Below are 22,003 nucleotides of genomic sequence, written 5' to 3'. Positions count from 1 at the left end.
AAGATATAAAGGATACCACCCCAGTGACAGCTTTTGTACCTTCTTTTCTGAGTGTGTGCACATGTGGTTTTTCACAATGTTCTTTGATGTGTCAAGAGATCAACTGAAAGAACTGAAAGTGAGAATAACACAGTGATCATTTTGAAAGCCATCAGGCTGTAAAACCTCTTATGAAAGAGAAACCACCTTAGTAATTGTGTTTTGTAAAGGATACACGTTAAAGGGACACTCCACTGTTTTTGAAAAAATAAGCTAATTTTCCAGCTCCCCTAGAGTTAAACATTTGGTTTTTAGCGTTTTGGAATCCATTCAGCCGATCTTCGGGTCTGGCGCTAGCACTTTTAGCATAGCTTAGCATAATCCATTGAATCTGATTAGACCATTAGCATCGCGCTAAAAATAACCAAAGAGTTTTGATATTTTTCCTATTTAAAACTTGACTCTTCTGTAGTTACATCGTGTACTAAGACAGACAGAAAATTAAAAGTTGTGATTTTCTTGGCAGATATGGCTAGGAACTATACTCTCATTCTGGCGTAATAATCAAGGACTTTGCTGCCTTAACATGGTTGCAGGAGGCGCAATGATACTACGCAGTGCCCGAAAACAGTCCCCTGCTATTGAAAGTTACCAAGGGGACTATTTTCGGCAGCTGCGCACTATCATTGTTGGTGTACACAATGTAACTACAGAAGAGCCAAGCTCCAAATATCAAGAACATCGAAACTCTTTGGTTATTTTTGAGCGCGATGCTAATGGTCTAATCAGATTCAATGGATTATGCTAAGCTATGCTAAAAGTGGTACCTCCAGACCCGGAGATTGGCTGAATGGATTCCAAAACTGTAAAAATCAAATGTTTAACTCTAGGTGAGCTGGAAAATGAGTATATTTTCAAAAAAAAGTGGTGTCCCTTTAACCAGGAGTATAGTCTGTTTTTTACATGTACACGCACGGTTAAATGCACAGTCTTGCAAAGTACAGTTTTTAACTTCTACATAGACACAGACGTTCAACGCAACAAAATGCAATGCATCTCCCAGGCTACATACTACGGTTGTGTCCGAAAAATTCAGCCTCCGGATGTATCATTCCAAGGCAGGAAGACATCAACGCACGTCCGAATTAAATGTTTGCTTTATTTCCTGTCTCATGAGATACCTTCATCGTCTTCTCCCATAATTCTATACGGGGAATGTGGTTTTGTTTGAAAAAATTTTTAATGCTGGCTAGAGCACAAATTTAGCGTTAGTTTTTCACTTTTTACACATTTTGATTGCATTTCTAGCAAGTAATTAGTATTTTACTTTTCAAACATCGGATTAGTTATCACAAACTGAATTTCATTACGCTGAATGAAGGCTGTCCGAATGCGTTTACCAGAGCCGCAGAAGTCATTGCCTTATAAGACAACGAGGCAACAAGTCAGCTGCCTTGGGTTTCGAATGCAGACAATATTCTCCTTTAAAGGAACAGTATGTAAGAAATTTATATCAATTAATCATAAAATGTCCCTGATATGTCACTAGACATTAAGAAATCATTCTCATTTCAAATACTTATATCACTGACAACAGTGGTCCGGCAAGGATATTGCCATTTAAAAAGTGGAGTTGCAGCCCTCAACTGATGTTTATGTTGTCATGTTGTGTATTGGCCACCAGTTGTGTGATTGCAGTACCAGTTTTAGCCACAATCCTACATACTGTTCCTTTAAGTGCATGCACTTTAAAAAATCTGATGGTGCGTGACAGTACAAGCGCATATTCTGATGACAAAAACTGCCTCGCGTACGGGTAAAAAATGGACTATACTTTAGCCTTTATGTTGATTCTAATAGAAAATCTTTTTAAAATGTTATAGCAGTTTTTTCTAGACAAGGATTTTTATTTTGGGGGTGAACTATCTAAATGTTACTTTATGTTCCCACATCTTAGTTAACTTCAAATTCAAGGACCTCTAAAGGACTTTTCAGGTCAAATACCCTCAAATTCAAGGACTAAATGTGGGGACACATTTCAAGTGAGAGCAAGGTTACATCGTGTTACCTTTTAAGATACATTGTTACAGTTTACTTATGAGGGAACTTGCGCTGCGTCACTGCGGTGACACTTTGGGGACGCCTCCAGGGTAAAGTGCGTCTGAATGTGTATATCAAATTCATCTAATGGTGAGGCTTAACGACAAAGACAGGGTGACGCGGGAGCCAGGAAGTATATCGCTATCTGAAATATTGCCAAAGACGGCGTTACAGGGACGCAGCAAGTATGGCAAGGGAGACACAGCGTCTCGTTCCCTTCTCAGGGAACAACAGTTACATACGTAACCAGAGACATTTTCATGTGTCAAAAACAACTATGCAAAAAAGCATTTTGGTATGAATCAACATTCACATACAGAAGATATAAGCATTTAAAGCGAACAGTTTAGCACGTGTGCTTAAAAAGTCTAGAATTTTATGATATTATCCTACACTACACAGAGAATAATATGGATTTTTTCCCAGAAAACTTAATAGCATAAAATAGATTCAAGCACTTTCAATGACCTGTATCTATGTATGTATATTTACAAAAACTTCCCAGGGCCTTTTTTCCCCAGATTCTTTCCAGGATTTCAAGGACCCGTGGAAACCCTGTGAATTTAATGACTGTGCATGAAAGCTATGAAATGTCTTTCGGTGTAAACAGAAATATGGAGTGATTTTCAGCGTTTGCATCTTAAAATAGTTTATTTGTGAATTTACATCGATTAGCAATACATCTAAAAGCAAGTCCGTTAGATAACCATTTATATATATGATTTCACAGGTCACAAAAAGGTTTTGGCTCAAACTTGCATGCCAAAGCAACAGGCCTTCTGAACCAGAGACTACAACAAAAAGGCGTTAGTAAAACAAGGTGCAAAACGGTCCGATTGGGATATTAAGGAACATAAGAATGTGATGCACATTCCTTAGGCTGAGAACGGTTAATGCTTGAAGGATAGCATTACTAAGATATAGGGTGAAACGAAATAAAGCGCCAGAACTGAAAAGAAAATGGCAATTAAATTGAAAGCAATAAAAACAATCTCCCCACCCGTCCCAGTTATCTCTCACGCCGGTCCAGCTTTAAATGGGTTTAATCCATTTCTGGCCCGTGTTCAAAACCACATGCTATTACCACAGCTTAAAAGCATCTCTCTTTCTCTTTATGCCCAAGCCAATACTTCACATTGCCCACTGGGATACATCACGCTCTGTGGTGCCATCTGCCCCCCTTGGGAAACACGATGACCACATTCAGGAGTTGAAACTGAGGTCAATCTGCCAATCTTTAAATTCACACTACACCATCAGAAAGGTACAAAACATGTAACCTTTTAAAAAAAGGTCCTAAAATGTACCATTTAGGTATATGGATATACCTTTGAGTGTACTTTTTGGAAAGTGTAGGGCGAAACAAATGACCACTGACCTCATGACATCATCATCTGACATTTGACTGAAAGATGATAAAAACAAAATCCAGTTTCGGATATAAAATGCCATTTTTAGGTAACCATAGTAACACCAACATCCTGGCAAGCTATTCAGGCCTGATGGGTGACTTATGAATGTCATAACGAGTGACTCAAAATGATAACGTCCTCCAGAATAATCCTTCGTGAAGGAGTTTAGCCATTGATTTGATTTTCATCCACCAAACCTGCAATGGAGAGCCATTAGACCTGCACTTGACTTGCTTTATGCATTTTTTTTTTCAAAAATACAGTTTAGAAATATATATATTTCATTATACATTAACACATTTCCCTTCTCCACACTTCTAAAACATTTCTCTAATGTATTTCCATATTTCATAGCCTCCATTGTCCTTCTTTTAAATCTCCTTCAGCGGCTGAAATCATCCACAGATTCGTTTAGTTTTATATATATATATAATTATATACCACAAAAAAGGTGCAGCACAAAAATATTATATATTTATATTCATATATAATTAACATCACTCCAGTTTTCATATATTTTTCGTTACATGTGTGTTTAGTAATTTGAGCTACTACACGATTCAGGCACCGCTATATTATAGAAATTCAGACGCTAGCAAAACATGCTTTAAGATTTGATCTCTTCTTCTTTGTTAAAATATAGGAGTATAAAACTGAATAGATAAAAATGAAAATTCATTTCGAAATAAAAAATGGATGTTTAAAGCGAATCAAAATGCAAGACGAGATTACAGTTCACTAAAACGTGATTGCTTTTTTTGCTTTTAAAATGTTTTGTTTGGCAAATAACAGTAATGAAGTGGCTCTACACAGGATTATCACACGTACAGGTCGCGGCTGCTATTCTCGACTAAATTTCGCACCCATTTCTATAATAATAAACTAAAAATGAATGAAAACAAACCCTGTTGAAATAATCCCAGTTTCCAGTGTGATTCCTTAGCGTCTCCTGTGTAGTGTGACCACCGACCGTCCACTTACAGCTACAACGCAATTCAAACAAACACAAGAGATGATGTGGTGGCAAAAAAACAGGGGTGTGCTAATCTCATAAACATACAATATGAAACAATGCAGTACGGGCTTATCAATGAAATTAAGTGTCCATGTACAGCTGCGTGCTTCAGTCTTTTTTTCGTCAGGAGCCAGTTTCCCAGGAGTTTTTGCTTGCTGCTCTTCCCATATAAAATCCATTTCATGACATGGCACGGACGTAACTCCATCTATTCACCTCCCAATCGATCCCAATTTTTTTACGAAACAGTTAAGAAATGAAAAACTTAAAAATAGACACACAGGGTAGGTGTGGACACTCATCTAGGCTTCGACCTTCTCTTTCTTTTTGTTCTTCTTCAGGAAGGACGGGGTTCTGAACTTTTTCTTCTTCTTGCTTGGAGATTTGGACGGCGAGCTCTCGGGCGTCAGAGCCTCTTCGATCTTCTCCCCGGGCCGTACGGTAATCTCGACGCTTTCCACGCTGGTGGTCAGCTCGCTCACGCGCTTTATGAGCTCATCATCTTCGCCGTGGTTGTCTTTGCCGTTTAGCAGCACGCCTGTGTGGTTCTCTGCATAAGAAATGGTGAAAAAGAGTCTCATGAATACAAACATTAAGACTGAACAGAATCAAACAATAACACACAAACATTATAACGGTGTAAAATTACTATAAACACACACTTGTGACATCACATCCTACATCCTTGCTGCTTTGCTTGGCCTAATGCTACGTTCAGAACAATCGCGGTAGAGGCGTCAAGCGCGAGTGATTTCAATGAAGTCAATGTGAAGATGCGATGACGCACGTTTGGAGGTCTCACGATGCGAATGAGGCGTTTAGACGCATTTCCGCCTTGTTCGCGCGAACGGCGCCAATTGAACGTTGCTGTGGCAAACGCGCAAGTTGAAACATTTTAACTTTGGCGGAAAACGCGTCGCGTTAACCAATCAGGAGATTGCTCTAGTAGTGACGTGATTACAGGAAGCGAGCAAAGTCGCAGAAGCCCCTCCAATGACGTGAATTTCCACGTGCGGCTTTCACGCGCAAATGAAGCGAGCAAACTCAAAATGTTCAAGCTGCAAACTAGATGCGAATTTTACGCCTCAAACGGGGCTGGTTTGAACCTACGGTAAGTCTTTTTTAAAGTCCCCTGAACCGGACTGAATCGACTTTACTTCCGTATTGTGATGCATTTCCGGGTGAAACTGAATATTGCGTGAGGAAAATAGTGGGTTACAGAAATGTAGCCATTTAACTTCAAATTTCTTCAAAATAACTTCAAATTCAAAAGACCTTTCAAGGACTTTCCAGGTCCAATACCCTCCCATTCAAGGACTAAGGCTTTGTCCACACGAAGCCGGTGCATTCCCTATCCGATCATTTTTTTTCCTTGTCCTAAAAAAATAATCCGTAAACATGGCGTCGTCTCAAGAAATATCTGCGCATACACGAAACCACTGAAACCGACTGAAAGTGGTGTAGTATATATGCCAGACCAGTATGGGGTGCTGTAATTCTGCCACAGATATACACTATACATGGAGAAGACGACTTTGAGCATGCGCATAACCAACGTATGGTGTTGTCCATTATCACTTGTTGCTCACCACAATTGCATAAAAGCAATAGATTTTGCTGTAATAAAGCTAGTAGGCTTAGTAGCTTCTGTAGCACGAACACAATCACGTAGTCCGCCATTATTGTTGTTGCTGTTACGTGTGACGCTTCTGACACGTGATGTGATGACGTTTTCGCTTCACAAAATATACGGATTGGTAGTACACACGAAACCGCAAGGGTGTCAATTTCAGATTTATCCACTTTAGGACCCGGTTTCAAAAAATAGCGGCCAAAACGGATGAAACGCCAATACGATAAAAAATGTATACGTATACAGTGATACACGTCTCCGTGTGGACAGCCCCTAAATGTGGGGACACATTTCAAGTGAGAGCAAGGTTACATCGTGTTACCTTTTAAGATACATTGTTACAGTTCCCTTTCGAAGGAACTCGCGCTGCGTCACTGCAGTGACACTTTGGGGACGCCTCCAGGGGTAAGTGCGTCTGAATGTGTATATCAAATTCAACCAACGGTGAGGCTTTAAGACAACGACAGGGTGACGCGGGAGGCAGGAAGTATATCGCTATCTGAAATATGGCCAAAGATGGCGTTACAGAGACGCAGGAAGTATGGCAAGGGAGACGCAGCGTCTCATTCCCTTCTCACGGAACAACAGTTACGTACGTAACCCGAGACGTTTGTATTTGTCAAACACACTATGCAAAAAAGCATTTGGTATGAATCAACATTCGCATACAGAAGATATAAGCATTTTAAGCGAACAGTTTAGGACGTGTGCTTAAAAGGTCTAGATTTTTTATGATATTATCCTACACTACACAGGGAATAAAATATGGATTTTTTTCAGAAAACTTCTTGCATAAAATTTTTTCCCCCAGATTGCCCAAACTTTCAAGGATTTCAAGGACTCGTGGGAACCCTGTTGTTTGAAAGCAGAGGTCTGGAAGGCATTTTGCGAATTTTTTGTGAAAATCACCAAAAATGCTGGCAGGCAATTTTCAAAAAATGGCCGGCAGTGAAGGAGTTAAACATGGAAAAAGATGTTCATGCTATGTCCCCTTTAAATATCTTTGGCTTGGCAAGCTGTTATCAATTAAAATTAAATGAATATTTTCATGTAACAGAGCAACTGAGTTCCTGCATTACAGTGATATCAGTTCTTTGCAGGTGATTTAATTGCATATTTTATAATAATATTCTTCTAAATAAGCAATGCCCAAATTCACAGAATACTGCATTATCATTAAAAGTACACTACAGGGAAATGGGATAAATTTACCATGTATTTACAGTCTTATCAGTGTCATGTCCGGTTGGGTAACTGCTGTTTTGATGCAACATGCGTCAAAGCATCCTGTTTCTATTCTTCACATAACACTTGAGCCCTGCCATGTGTTAACACACATTCAGTTCATGCCAGGCTTCATCTTTTAAACATTACCCTGACAATTAATCTTCATCTAGTTGGTGTGATCTAAAAGCAACATTGCTTATTGCATATGACTAAGTCATTAAGACAGAAGGGTCCCACAACAGAGAAAGATCGATAAAGATGAGGGGCAGGGACATTTATGTATACATCACTTTTCATTACACTTCCAAATGTACAGCGTTTAAAGCCAAATACTGTGAAAAATTATTTGCAGGGCAGAAGGTTGTGGGGGAGGATTGCAATTAATACCTCGTCTAAATGATTTAGGAGCCTAAACGCATTAGAGCGAACGGACAAACAACATAGTTGTAGGTCAATAAGGCAGCTGGCGTATTCAGACTGCTATACCTTCTTTGGCCGGAGTGTTTTGTAGAGACTGAGTTTGGGAGACGGATTGAGACAGCGTGGAAGCGTCGTCTGAAGTGAGCTGTTCATCATCTGCAGGCATGAGTTAGTTAGTAGACACACAGGCAGGGAGACACACATTAGAGAAGGAAGACATGCAGACAGCTCTCAAATTGCACAGACAAGTCATCAATCTCAATTTATACATTCTGTATGTTAGTTCAACATGTGTGCACATATCGGTCTCAAAGCTATTGATTTTAGCTGTAGGGAGTGTTACGTTACACATTAGTATTGACTGGGTTGTGTTCAAGTGTGAATAGTGAAACAGGAAACGGGTCATGCATTTGCGTGAGGTTTAATTATTAGTTTGCATCCGTGTGTTTAGATGGCAGAGTTGGTTTGTGAGCGCATTTTACCGTCAATGCCGAGGTCATGCCCATCCGCTTGTTTACGGTATTCGTCCATCGCTTTTTCGCTAAGCTCAGTAAAGGGGTTTGGAGGAAGAGGGCCGGTCTGTTCCTCGTCATTGCCCGTGTATGGCTGCACGTGTGAAAACAGAGAATGCAAAATAAGACTTGTGCGATAAAATCTAAGTGCATCTTGTTATGAAATGAGTCATACTGAGAAAAACAACAACTCATGAAATGTCAAACTTCTGCTTACACACAAGCGCACACTCAATATTGTGCATTCAAATAACAGGTCAACAAATAAAGACACAAACTTTTGTGGAAAATAAAACACTGCAGATTTAACAAATGCAAAACAATACCCATTCATGCACACATATTAGGAAACTTCATGATGGTATTGCAATATTTTGTTATGATATGGAGTAAACAAAATATTGCATTCAGCAAAAAGGTACCTATGATAAACCTATTTATAACATTATTATTGATAACAAACAATAAATCTGCTTTTCACACCTTGTTTTAGATGGCCACACATTTATATATCTACTATAGTTTAAATTGCAACACACTCAGTAAGCATCTTAATATTTGTATAGTCCTGTATGCAATGGCAATACCGTCCAGGAATAGCAAACATTTAAGGGTCAATGACGTGACATACATTTTTTTTGTGTCCGTATGGTTCAATTAAATGTAAATGGGTTAAAATAAAATAAAAATTACAGATTACTTGCATACATTCTCTTTCTTGAGAACTAAGTCTAAAATTTCTGATTTTATTTCATTTTGAAAGAATATTTGGGGGATAATTGCAAAAATGTCAATGTGGTGTAACCGCTCTGTGTCAATTAGTGTAACTAGTATTTTTTTTTTTTAAATAAAAGTATATTCATAAAAAATGTGGAATAAAAAATATTTCATTTTGAAAGAATATTTGGGGGATAATTGCAAAAATGTCAATGTGGTGTAACCGGCCTGTGTCAATTGGTGTAACTAGTATTTTTTTAAATAAAAATATGAATATATTCAGAAAAAATGTGGAAGAAAATATTTCATTTTGAAAGAATATTAGGGGGATATTTGCAAAAATGTCAATGTGGTGTAACCGGCCTGTGTCAATTGGTGTAACTAGTATTTTTTTTTTAAATAAAAATATAATTATATTCATAAAAATGTGGAATAAAATATTTAATTTTGAAAGAATATTTGGGGATAAATGCAAAAATGTCAATGTGGTATAACCGGTCTGTGTCAATTGGTGTAACTAGTATTTTTTAAAATTAAAATATAAATATATTCATAGAAAATGTGGAATAAAATATAACCATCTAGTAATTTTTACATAATTTGTCAAAGATTATTTAGAAAACAGAGCTGTTTTCAGCATATGACCTGCAAATATTACAAAAACGCATTCAAATGTACATTTAGAAATAACTAATAAAATTAAATTTTAAAATGTTTTTTATGATTATGCTTGCATGCCATCAAGGTGGATAAAATATTTAGTATTTCTCATTCCACCATTTGACATTTTCAGGTCCATTCAGTCTTAACTTTCATAAAAATGGGGCAGATGGCATTTTTTATTGCATAAAATTTAATTAAAATTCACTATGTGCACTAAAATATACCTGATGCATGCTTTTAAAACAAGTTTAAAACAAAATATTTAATATTTCTCATTCTTTGGTGCAATTGGCGGTTACACTATTTGACATTTTCCGGTCCATTCAGTCTTAAATTTCATAAAAATGGTGTAAATGTAATTTTTTATTGCATAAAATTAAATTAAATACACTATGTGCAAATATATCTGATGCATGCTTTTAAAACAAGTTTTTTAAAAAGATTTTAGAATTTCTCTTCCTACCAATCTTGTTTTTGTCACTGACCCTTAAACACCTAAAACTATGATTGCTTTTTGTGAATGAGAAAACATCAAACATAATAACACACAACAATCAGAAAACCCTCCAATTTTACCTTCACTGGCAACTGCACCTTCATAAAAAAAAACAAAGCTATAAGACCCAGCTTTAACATACAACAACAATACAAGGCGACACCTCTGATGGGAATAAATGAAGATCTGGCGCCACCTAGAGACACATCTGGGAATCGCAGTGGGTTTATGGGTAATGCAGTCGGTCACTTACCGGTGGTCTATCCACTACGATTCCTGCCAGTCGCTGTGACTGCGGGCCTGCTGTCATCATGTCAAAACGGTTCTGCTCACGAATCTAAAAAGCCAATTAAGATAAATTACATTAGGAAGCCTATCTGCACGCAAATAACCTTTGACATAATACCGATTTATGAGTTTTTTTAACCACACATACACCAGCTTACCTTATTTCTCTTCTCCAGGACTTCTGTTGGGTTTGTGTTCAGAGGGACAAACTGGTTGGGATCTTCAATGCGGATCGGAGTCCCGCTTGCGTTGTTCCCCTCTTCTGACTTCATCCACTGCAGACAGAAAGTAAAAGACATTTGCAAAAAGAGCTACTAGATTATAAAAAGTATAGTTTTGGTCCTTGATTATGATTGGTTGAGCTGTGTTTAAATGTTAATAATTTAAAAACATACACCTGTGACCGCATAAGTTTTGCTGCACTGCATCATTGCTCCTTTGTTAAATTGTTTTGGAAAAACTACACTGCTTGGCTGAAGAATAGTATTTTTTCCAATATCATTAAATATTATTTTATGAAACCTTGCCAGGTATGTGAAATATATAAAGGTATGTTATAAACTCTTTTACGTGTTGTGCCAAACAATACAGCTTGGTCGTTTTGGTAACACTTTACTCAAAGGGGTGTTCATAAGACTGACATGACACTTTCATAATCATGATATGAGCCATGAATATGAAGGAGATTTTATGCACATTTATGACAACTGTCATTAAGTGTGATGCGTTCAATTAGGCATGGGCCGGAATAAGATTATGGTGGTATGATAACCTTTAGCAAAAATATTACGGTTTCACGGTGTTGCGGTATTGCCATTGAAACACTGTATTGCCATTGTGTTATTTTCAAATGGCAGGTAAAAATAAAGCCTTTAAATTATAATATGCTCTCAAAAAATATATAATATTTTCGTAATGTAAACATCAAATCAATCACATGACTTAATGATTTCATGAATTTTGTATTAACACAGCTCATACCTTGGAGACAGTATCACTGAACATTTTAGTGGTTTTGAAAACCTTAAAGGGGCATTCAGTAGGATCTACCCCCATCTAGTGGTGGAATTGTATTTTCCATTCAAACGAACAGTGCTTACTAGCTCCTCCCCTTTCCAAATGCGTGTTTCAACTACGGTAGCCGTTATGTAATCACTGATCTCCTTGTCCGTTGCAGCTGGTTCAGGTGTTCTGAATGAAAACGCGTTGTGGAAACGCGTTGGTAGGCTAGTGCTTTTTGTCCCTCTCTGCTATTATAGTTTATCAATACAGCGGAACGATATGGATGCCTCATTGGACTTACCCGTTCAATGTAAGTAAAGAGGAGAAATTCTAAGCTTACAAACAAAAGTCAGATCACTGGCAGAGGTCATTTGACACCAACGAGGACATATTTATGAATAAAGACATTGATTTTGATTAATAAAACACTTAAAATCCTACTGATTGCCCCTTTAACTGTTTAAAACCTCGGTATACCTTGAAACAGGTAACCGGCCCATGCCTATGTTCAACAGGGCTCCAGACTGCCACCAAAATTTGAGAATTTGCCACTGAATTTTACATCCAGTCGTACATGTGCAACCAGTCTTTTTACCTTTTTTTGTGATGTGGCGCTGAATTTGAAACAGCACATTGTAGTTTCTGCATCCATCATCAAAGTATTTATTAGTAATACAGTGGAAATTAGTAGAAATGTGAATATTTGGTTAGCATGTTGATTTACGGTGTGTGCCCCTACATTTTCTGGTTGCGCCCCTAAAATTTTCAGTTGGGGCCACACTGTGCTCCTAGTGAAAAAAGTTAGTCTGGAGCCCTGGTCAATTATGTAATTTTTTAAAATAATACAGAAATTGAATTTGTCATTAAAATGTCATTAAGTGTTAATACTCTGTCATATAATTTTATAGCAGCGTCATGAATATTTTTCTTGACCTCAACTACAGTGGTACAAATATAATTTGTCATTAAAATGTTATTAAGTGTTAATACTCTGTCAAATAGTTTTATATTTTTTAGTTGCTAAAGTTTAAGTTTCCTCCATGATAAAATCAATCATTCAATACTACTACTACTACTACTAATTAAAATTGATACAATTATATTTTATTGCATTTAAAGACAGATTCACCTAAAATTAAATGAAAACTGTACAATAATGAGTAAAGCATGCAGCGTTGGGTCCATAATCACTGGAAAAACAGTTAATTATATTAAATTAAATTATTAAATGTTTGTTAATTTTTTCTTCTGTCAGAAAATTTCAGAACCCTCTGTGTGAGGAAGTTTAAGTTCTGTTAGTTGTCAGTTTTTTATGTATTGTGCACATACATAAAGCTATTTTATGTATTGTGCACATACATAAAGTTAAGATTTTGACGTGTCTGTTGCATTTTGTTCAGGTATTTAAAATTATTTGACATAGTATTAACTAGTGATCTAGTACTCGATTCCAGTCTTGCACTTAAGACCGGTCTAGAGACCGATTTCTGTTTTCTCAGACTCGTTCCTTCAAAGACTCAGTCTTGACTTGGTCTTGGACCACAGTGAGAGGAGAAGGAGTCGTAATTTCAGACAGAGTCCTCGAGACCAGCGCATTTTTTATGTTTATATAAAAAACCACACAACACATAACAATAAGAATAAAATGCAATGTAGATGGGCATTATTTGAAAATGACATCCCATGGTGCAATGCAAATATACTGCCATCAGAGCCCTTCATCTATAGAAGAATAGGCAGAAGATAATGCATGTGCATTTTTTTAATGATAGTAAAAGCATAGTCCATATTAAGACGTCAAGACTGCTCCTCTAAACTATTCCCAATCTAGCTTAGTCTGTAGGCCTAACTGTTGATTATTAACTGGGGTGATAATCATGAATATGAAAACTGACAAGTTTTTATGGTCTTGGTCTTGACTCCTAAAGGACTTGGTCTTGACTCGGACTCGGCTCGTCCCCATCCTTAGTATTGACACTAAATGACATTTAATGAGAGTTTAATGTAATGTTAACCCATAAAGCTAGGTAGTTTGATAATAATTTTGCTATGTCATGTTTATGACAGATTTATGCCAAGTTATGATGTATTGGATTATGTCAAGTTGTCATAACAAAGACATCTCAAACACGGAACAAATGACACTTAATGACATTTGTCATAAATGTGCATAAAATCTCCATGTTCATGACACAAGTTGTCTCATGATAATAAAGGTGTCATGTCAGTCTTATGAACACCCTTTCAAGTAAAGTGTTACTGTTGTTTTAAATTCCCTGTAAACCATGGCTTCATGGGACTTTTTCTTTAGTAATAAAAATCATGCTTACATGGTTCATTTAAAATCTGCATGTAACTAAACTATGTACTAACAAATGCTTTGAGTTAATTTAACAGTCAAACAGCTGTCTGAAATTTCTGCTTCTCCTCTTACCTGGCCTAAAGGATGTCAACAGTTTATTCAGACATTCAACGCAAAAATCTTTTTACACAAAGAGCTGCCAAGAAAATACATTTTGCAGTAACACTCCACTCAACACAACACTAGAGGGCAGTAGGGACATAAGTAAAGAGATGGGCGGCATACAGTTATAGTCGACACACGTTTCGCTCTGTATATGCGAAAGACTCCAGAAATGTTTAGTTTCAGTTGCGATGACACAATTATGACTTCATTCTGTCAACAGCCAGAACATTGAAAGTTCCCTGGAAACGACACACGTCTTGATCTTTTCTAACTTGAAATATACACGAGGACTTTCTTGTAAGAAACATTTACTTCTTTAACATAAATTTTCTTTTAGGAATGAACACTTTAAACATAGAAACAAGGCAGCAGTTTATTTAACTTACTTACATCCTACATCATTTGGACTATAACAGACTACGAAAATGACGGTGGATGTCACTCTCACCATGGTCTTTGTACGTCCGTACTCTTCACGGTCTCCCTCCGCCACGTTCACTTTCATATAGCAGTTGGGTGAATTGAGCCAGCGTGTTTTCTCTCTCTGCTGTCGCTGTTGCATTAATCTCAGAGGGAGACGGGGAGTGTCGTCATCGTCGAACATGAACGCGGTTACCGTCGCAGGGATCTCCACTTCGCTCTTGTGTCGCGGTTTCTCCCGGACAATGGGGTGTCGGTATGTGTAGCCTGTTCTATAACCCTGAAAGTCATAGAAATAACATTCATAAGCACAAAAAGAAAAACGACCAACCACAGATTAACTCTTTCCCCACCAGCGTTTAAAAAAATTGTTTTTATGATTTTCACAAAAGTTTAACCTTTCATCAGACCTTCATTTGTTCTCTTTTATCACCTCTCAAATATGTGTATGTTTCTTCAAAAATATCATATTTAAGTCTAAAGCTGAAATAATAAAGGACTTTTGATAGACAGGGTTCCCACACCTTAGTTAACTTCAAATTCAAAGACCTTTTTTAAAGACTTTCCAGGTCCAACACCCTCAAATTCAAGGACTAAATGTGTGGACACATTTCAAGTGAGAGCAAGGTTACATCGTGTTACCTTTTAAGATACATTGTTACAGTTCCCTTTGGAGGGAACTCGCGCTGCGTCACTGCATTGACACTTTGTGGACGCCTCCAGGGGTAAGTGCGTCTGAATGTGTATATTAAATTCAACCAATGGTGAGGCTTAACGACAAAGACAGGGTGACGCGGGAGTCAGGAAGTATATTGCTATCTGAAATATTGCAAAAGACGGCGTTACAGGATCGCAGGAAGTATGGCAAGGGAGACGCAGCGTCTCGTTCCCTTCTCAGCGAACAACAGTTACATACGTAACCCGAGACGTTTTCATGTGTCAAATAAGACTATGCAAAAAAGCATTTTGGTATGAATCAACATTCGCATACAGAAGATATAAGCATTTAAAGCAAACATTTTTGCATGTGTGCTTAAAAAGTCTAAAATTGTATTATATTATCCTACACTACACAGGGAATAATATGTTTTTTCCCCAGAAAATTGCATAAAATAGATTCAAGCACTTTCAAATGACCTGTATCTATGTATGTATATTTTCAAAAACTTCCTAGGGCCTTGAATTTTACCCCCAGATTCACAAACTTTCAAGAATTTCAAGGACCTATGGGAACCCAGGACAGAGATCAGATTCAGAGCGATTATCAAAACATACATGGAGTTCTTACTGTTTGCCCTAAAGGGATACGTCCACGTTTTATAAGTAAGTGGTGGATAATAGTGAAAATACGGATTGCCGGAAAAACTAGTCATTGGCAGGGAAGCGTTTTCTCTTAATTTTCGCGTTAACTCGTCAATGGCGGGGAAAGAGTTAAGAAGCTAATCTAAGAATAAAAATAAGTTTTAAAATAAAAAAAAACTAATGTCGGCATCACTACATAAATAGGATGCGCAATTAAGCTTCTGGGGACCAGAGTTTGACTCTCATGGTCCTTTGGAATGAGCAAATAATTTATATTTTGACATTCTCTATAAATAAAACTCAAACGATGTATGATTTTTGTTAAAACCTGGCAAAAAAAGCGACCCAAGAAAAGAAGTCTAGTTTTTAGACCAAAAATATCAAATGTAAGTGATTTTGTGCATAAAACAAGCAAAAAAAATTTGCCAATGGGGTAAGCACATTTTTTCAAGATTTTTTCTTGAATTTAGTGCTTAAGAAACATTTTCAAGATTTTTTGCTTACCGCTTTGGCAGATTTTTTGCTCGTTTTATGCACAAAATCACTTAAATTTGATAGTTTTGGTCTAAAAACTAGACTTTTTTTCTTGGGTCGTTTTGCTTATCAAGAAAAAGCATCTTAATTTAAGAATTTTTAGATATTTTTACTGAAAACAAGACAAAAATACTAAGATTTTAAACTAAAAAGGCAAAAACTTTTAATCTCATAGGCATGAGTTTATATCAACAGTAAATTCAGTCAAAAGAACTACAAGCAGCCAATTGAATGACATAAAAAAAACAAATGCACATCCAGTTCATCCTCAGATGACAGGAACATAATAGAGGGAGGATGTGACCCATCCTTAAATCATTCAATTACTGCCTTCAAAGATGAACGGCACAAAGGCGTTTATGAATGAGTTCAATGAATGATTCGGCCATCTGAATCGCTTTGTGTTGTGAGAGGGCTTGGAAACCAAATACGCAGCATGTCTGTGAAAAGTCGACAATGGTAAATACTATTAGAAGGACTAAATTACAGACAAAAATGTCATATCGACGGTTTCATTGGACGCATGTACGGTGACGCAATACACGTCTTGTCCAAACGTTACTTCCGGTTTCAGTGTTTTGTTTATTTTGCTTGTTATATAAATAAAGTACGTTTAAAGTACGTTATTGTTATTTTTTCCTTTACGGAGTTTACCGGAAGTTACGTGTTGACCACGAAAGCCGCCTGTTTATGTTGTTACTGCTGAAACCGTCTATACAAGCATAAGCGGAGGAAATGATCAGTTCACTGCAAGTGACTGCGGAAGCTTGTTGAATGACACACCGTATCATTATCATCTCATACTTCATTCCTTTTCCACATCACTCCATTCTTCCGTCTCGGCTGAGAAAACAGACTTTCCACACGCCTGCATTCTTCGCTATCATAGGATAGTGAGAAAAAAGGAGAAAAACAGGGCAGTCTGCACAGCTGGAGAATAAGAGAGAGATGGATGGAGCAGAAAAGAGCGAAGAGTCTTGGCAGGAGTGCGCTTCAACTCCTGTTAGTCTCATTCTTTTGTTTCATCTGACATCTTTTGTCTGAAACACTAAAACTTTTGACGAACAGGAAGGGAAGGTTTTCCAGTCACGATTCCTCTGCCGTAAATAGTAAAGTATTCATTTAGCAGACACTTTGTTCAAAATGACTTGCAGTCGCACAAAGTGATGCTTTCTTGTGGTTGTCAAACCAGCAATCTTACTGTTCTTTGTGCTGAGTTTTAGCCACTACACCAAACCGACCTCTTAAATCACATTTACCCGGAATGAAAACTCTTAATTGTGCTTTTACTGCACATAGAAAACAGTGCTGTAGATCAAGTGCCACTGTGACGCTGAACTAAGTGCACTTGGGAATGATTTATGGGAAAAGACATTGGCGAGCTGAGAATAAGAAGTAGGGGTCTGGGTTTTCCAGACAGGGCTTATCCTAAAATGCATGTTTTAGGTGCCATTATTTTGTTCAAGATGCACACCAGTATTGTTTGTAAAAACTACTTAAAAGTCCTAACATAACTAAGGCCTAGTCATGGATTAATCTAAACCCTGTCCGGGAAACCGCCCCTAAGTGTTTGCGAACAAAGGATTAAAGTTCACAGTGGTTAGCCTACAAACACATTTCATACCAGGTTGTCCAGCATTCTCATTAGTGACTCGAACTCCAGCTCTCCCAGTTTCCACTTGGTCTGAGAGCCCATGTTGACCCCCGCCTGCGCCACCCCCTGCGTACGGGGTTTGAACTTTTCCAGATCCAGCATGATTAGGTTCTCCACTCCACCTGCACATGAGAACGCATTCACCTATAGACAGAGAAAGAGAGATATTTTTATTGCAAAAAAAAAATCTATGACATCAGTATATGCCTCTATGCATTTTCAGTGAAGATTTTGTTTGCTTTATTGCAATGTTAAATTATCGTTTTATAGTTTTTGTTCAAGTACACAACAAAATCCCCACTTACGACCTGATTGCTGTGTTTAAGAAATATCATGACTGTACAAAATGACTGTAAAGGGCCCAGTTTTTACTTTAGCACTTTACCTGAACTTCACATGCATATTGAGCAGTGTATATATAGTGAAAGGCCTCTTCAATGGTCTCCCCGAGAGCAACAACTCCATGGTTTCTTAACACCAACACCTGCAGCACACACAACAGATAAACGCATTAAATACATATCCTAAATACTCAATGGAGACCTTAAACTTTGCATTGTAAAGATATTTTAAAGTCCCTGTAGTCAGATATTAAATGTGTTTTTGTCACACCACCCAATTTGAATGATGGAAAAACACAAAGTAAATAAAACAAGTTATCAAAGAAATAGGCAGCAGTTTCTGCTCTCAAGTGGTGGGGGCGTGTCTGCAATCAGTGCTGAAACCACACCCACTCGCTGGAAAGCTGCCATCCCTCAACTTTCAAATACCGCTACCATCTGAATAAATGCTCATGATTGTGTTAAGGGCGGGGCCGTGTGCGGTGGCTTTATTGTGTCAGAGCCACCGTTTTAAGCCTGGGACACACTGCAGGATTTTTGCAATCCTATGCTTAAAGACCTTATCACACTGTGCCACATGGCTCATTTAAACATGTGTACGACAAGCATGATGACACCTATTGATATGGAGGCTGCGACAGCTGTGACACACTTTAGCGCAACGTCATCAGCATGTGCTAGTAGTAACGATCCAGTCCTTGCAGAAAAATGCGTCGTTTTTTGTGATTGTTGTGGGCAAAAATCCTTGATCTTGCAGCACGTTTTCGTAACTTGCCAAAAAGTGCGGGAACTTGCCAAAAAGTGCGGACGGGAACTTGCCAAAAAGTGCGGACGGGAACTTGCCAAAAAGTGCGGACGGGAACTTGCCAAAAAGTGCGGACGGGAACTTGCCAAAAAGTGCGGACGGGAACTTGCCAAAAAGGGCGGGGAACTTGCCAAAAAGGGCGGGGAACTTGCCAAAAAGGGCGGGGAACTTGCCAAAAAGGGCGGGGAACTTGCCAAAAAGGGCGGGAACTTGCCAAAAAGTGCGGGCGGGAACTTGCCAAAAAGTGCGGGAACTTGGCCAAAAGTGCGGGAACTTGGCCAAAAGTGCGGGAACTTGGCCAAAAGTGCGGGAACTTGGCCAAAAGTGCGGGAACTTGGCCAAAAAGTGTAATTGGGGTTTGCAGCTTTTCAGTGATGTTCACATCACGTAATTATGTCACTTCATAAGGTTCCCATAGCAACAGGGGACTTAACTGCGCTTGTGTGAAGTAAATGCAAAAAATTTTCAACTTTCTGCTATGATACATGTGATTTTTGCTACAAAAATGGAGTGATTACGAAATCATGCAAGCCTGCATATTTTGCACACAGAAATCTGCAATTTATGCAGCAAAAGTGTGGAGTATTTTTTTAAAACGTGGCCCCCGCATAAACATGCAGACTTTGGCTGATTACGCACTGAATCATGTGATCGCATAATTGCGTTTTTCTGGAGGGACTGGAGAAAGATGGCCAAAAGATGAGAAGAGTTCAAAGATGGCTGTTTTCCTGGTCTTGTGACCAAAGATAGACCTTTCTTTGGTCGCAAGACCAAGAAAACTGCCATCTTTGAACCTTTCTCACTGTACAAAGGATTAAGAGGCACGATTGTAATCTTTCGTCTGGGACAGCCAAAAACCATGCAGTGTATCCCGGGCTTTAGGCCCGCCTAAAAAAATCCTGAACTCAGAAAAACTTTTTACCGATCTAATTCTGCAATTCAGTACCACATAGTTAAGTCTTTGTGGCATGATTCAGCAGTACAATCTAACATTTATATTGTGTTTAGAAACAACTTTTTAGATTGACTTTATAGAGATTTCAACTGTAAAAGTTGCAAACGTCTCTGGTCTACCTTGGCTGATGGTCCAAGAGCTTTCTGGAGCTCCATGCGCTCTTCGTGTTCATCCAGGCTGCCCTGATAGTTGTAGTAGGCGATGTCACCCAGGATGAGAGCCTCCTGAGAGATGGGAAGAAGGCCGCACTTCATAGACGACACCTGATGTGACAGAAGAGAGAAGAAATTATCATACAGTAAAAACAGAAGCATTATAGCTAGGGCTGTCAATAAATGACTTACTGTGCGTTCATACCAGAGGTGGCAAAAACGCGCTATTTGTGCGTAGTTGGACACTTGAACATTTTGAGTTTACTCGCTTCATTTGCACATGATATTCTAGTCATTCAAGACTAGAGGCTTATATAGCTCAAATTGAACCAAATTGTTCGACCTCCTGACTCACTTTCTTCGAAAAGAATCCTTTTAATTCCTGTAAAAGTACGAAGATGTCTCATATAGCAATGATGATTTTCCTCCATTGTTGTTTTGTTTTTCTGCCTCCGCTCGCTTCCTGTAATCACGTCACTGCTAGAGCAAGCGCTTACCGCACTGCAGGATGCCTATTCGCACTTTGCATTGACTTAACATGTAAATCAATCACGCTTGCCGCCTCTTCCGCGTCTGGTGTGAACGCACCATCACACACAAATAAAAACAGATGGGACTTCAAGTCAGGTGGAGGAGGTATTTAATAATCAACTGTGCCGTTAAAACAAACAATTTTGCATCAGACTCCGTTCATTGTATCTAATGTTTCTGTGTCGGGCTAATAAGTGTCTTGACAGCACAATGGAGCTACATTGTTTACACTTTTTGGCTACAAGAGGTTCCCTTATAGTTGCCTTTACATATTAACATCCTTGAATTCAATACATAGCCTATGTCCTCTGTATAGTGTCTTATGTTGCAGATGGAGTGGCTGTGATCAGACCACATTTCCCAGCATGCAGTGGGTGGATGCTTACAGCAGCAGTGGCCGGTGTGCGTATGTGAACGATGCAGCGCACGTCAGGTCTTATGGAGTAGATTGCAGCATGAGGGCTGAAGCCAGACGGGTCAATCTGCAGGTTGGTAGAGCCCTGTTCCACCACGTCACCAAGTATATTCACCTTTACCTGAAAGAAGGAAGAAACAGAAAAATGTTCATCACCTTAAACCACCTTATAACCACAGACGTCAATCACATCAAGGCAGACAAAACACAACCTATGCTCATTTCCCAATTATCCAGTCATTCTCCAACTAATCAGGAAGAAAACATGGGCAGAGAACAGGAGAATGATTCGATTAACGGTCATTAATAAGCCTGCTAACCTTGACAAAGCAGAAACTAATGGTGAGGAAATCAAGGATGTTTACAGCCATGGGACTGCAACCAGTCCACAAACATGTTTATAAACTGACATGCATATATCATATTTGAAATAACAAGCTTTTATTTAAAGTTATAAATTATTCATCAGGATCAATAGTTCTTCCTGTGTCAGCGAGTTAACAGAGTTGCATATTTAATTCCCCTGGAGCTGTGATTGAATATCGAGTTGCATCACATGTTGGTACTGTAATGGGCCACCCATTACGTGTTTCACATGCCTGTCGATGCTGCGCCCCATATTACTACCAGCTCAAAATAAACACACTGTACACCATCGTCAACAAGGCCAAACTGAAATCCACACTCATCAAAACATACTCCCACTTGCACTCTAGTATCTTTTCACTTAACTAGTCTTAAGTACACTTAACTATTAAATTAGCAAATGCAACATGTTATGCAAACAAGAACTAAATATTCGCTCAAGTGATACAGATTAGGGAAGAACTATAAAGTAAGTTGCAACAAGACACAAATATAATCCCTGGATAAGGATCAGTTGTTTTATATGGAGAAAGTTAATATTTAATTAATAAATTGTAAGGGTATGGTAAATATAAATGTAATGCTTTAATTAGCATA

General features: G+C 38.2%; 1 protein-coding gene across 6 annotated transcripts in view; it reads right to left on the bottom strand.

Moving 5' to 3' along the window:
* Positions 1-2,711: 2,711 nt before the first annotated feature.
* Positions 2,712-22,003, bottom strand: part of add3a (adducin 3 (gamma) a) — a 123,256-nt gene continuing 103,964 nt past the window's right edge. For 4 of the 6 annotated variants that reach the window (XM_055216845.2, XM_055216846.2, XM_055216847.2 and 1 more), the window contains 10 exons: positions 21,012-21,161; positions 20,062-20,205; positions 18,227-18,325; positions 17,812-17,985; positions 14,380-14,631; positions 10,621-10,737; positions 10,428-10,511; positions 8,269-8,392; positions 7,853-7,942; positions 2,712-5,056 (listed from right to left, as the gene is read on the bottom strand). In XM_055216845.2, coding sequence (XP_055072820.2) covers positions 4,809-5,056; positions 7,853-7,942; positions 8,269-8,392; positions 10,428-10,511; positions 10,621-10,737; positions 14,380-14,631; positions 17,812-17,985; positions 18,227-18,325; positions 20,062-20,205; positions 21,012-21,161 — 1,482 coding nt within the window. In that variant the 3' untranslated portion in view covers positions 2,712-4,808. Of the gene's footprint in view, positions 5,057-7,852; positions 7,943-8,268; positions 8,393-10,194; positions 10,273-10,427; positions 10,512-10,620; positions 10,738-14,379; positions 14,632-17,811; positions 17,986-18,226; positions 18,326-20,061; positions 20,206-21,011; positions 21,162-22,003 lie in introns of those variants that run through there. The other 2 variants (XM_055216849.2, XM_055216850.2) reach the window with 2 other exon arrangements.

Source organism: Misgurnus anguillicaudatus, chromosome 23 (genome assembly GCF_027580225.2).
Source record: "Misgurnus anguillicaudatus chromosome 23, ASM2758022v2, whole genome shotgun sequence".
Lineage (NCBI taxonomy): Eukaryota > Metazoa > Chordata > Actinopteri > Cypriniformes > Cobitidae > Misgurnus > Misgurnus anguillicaudatus.
Note: the sequence above shows the minus strand (reverse complement) of the source record. Positions and strands in the feature narration are given on the sequence as shown.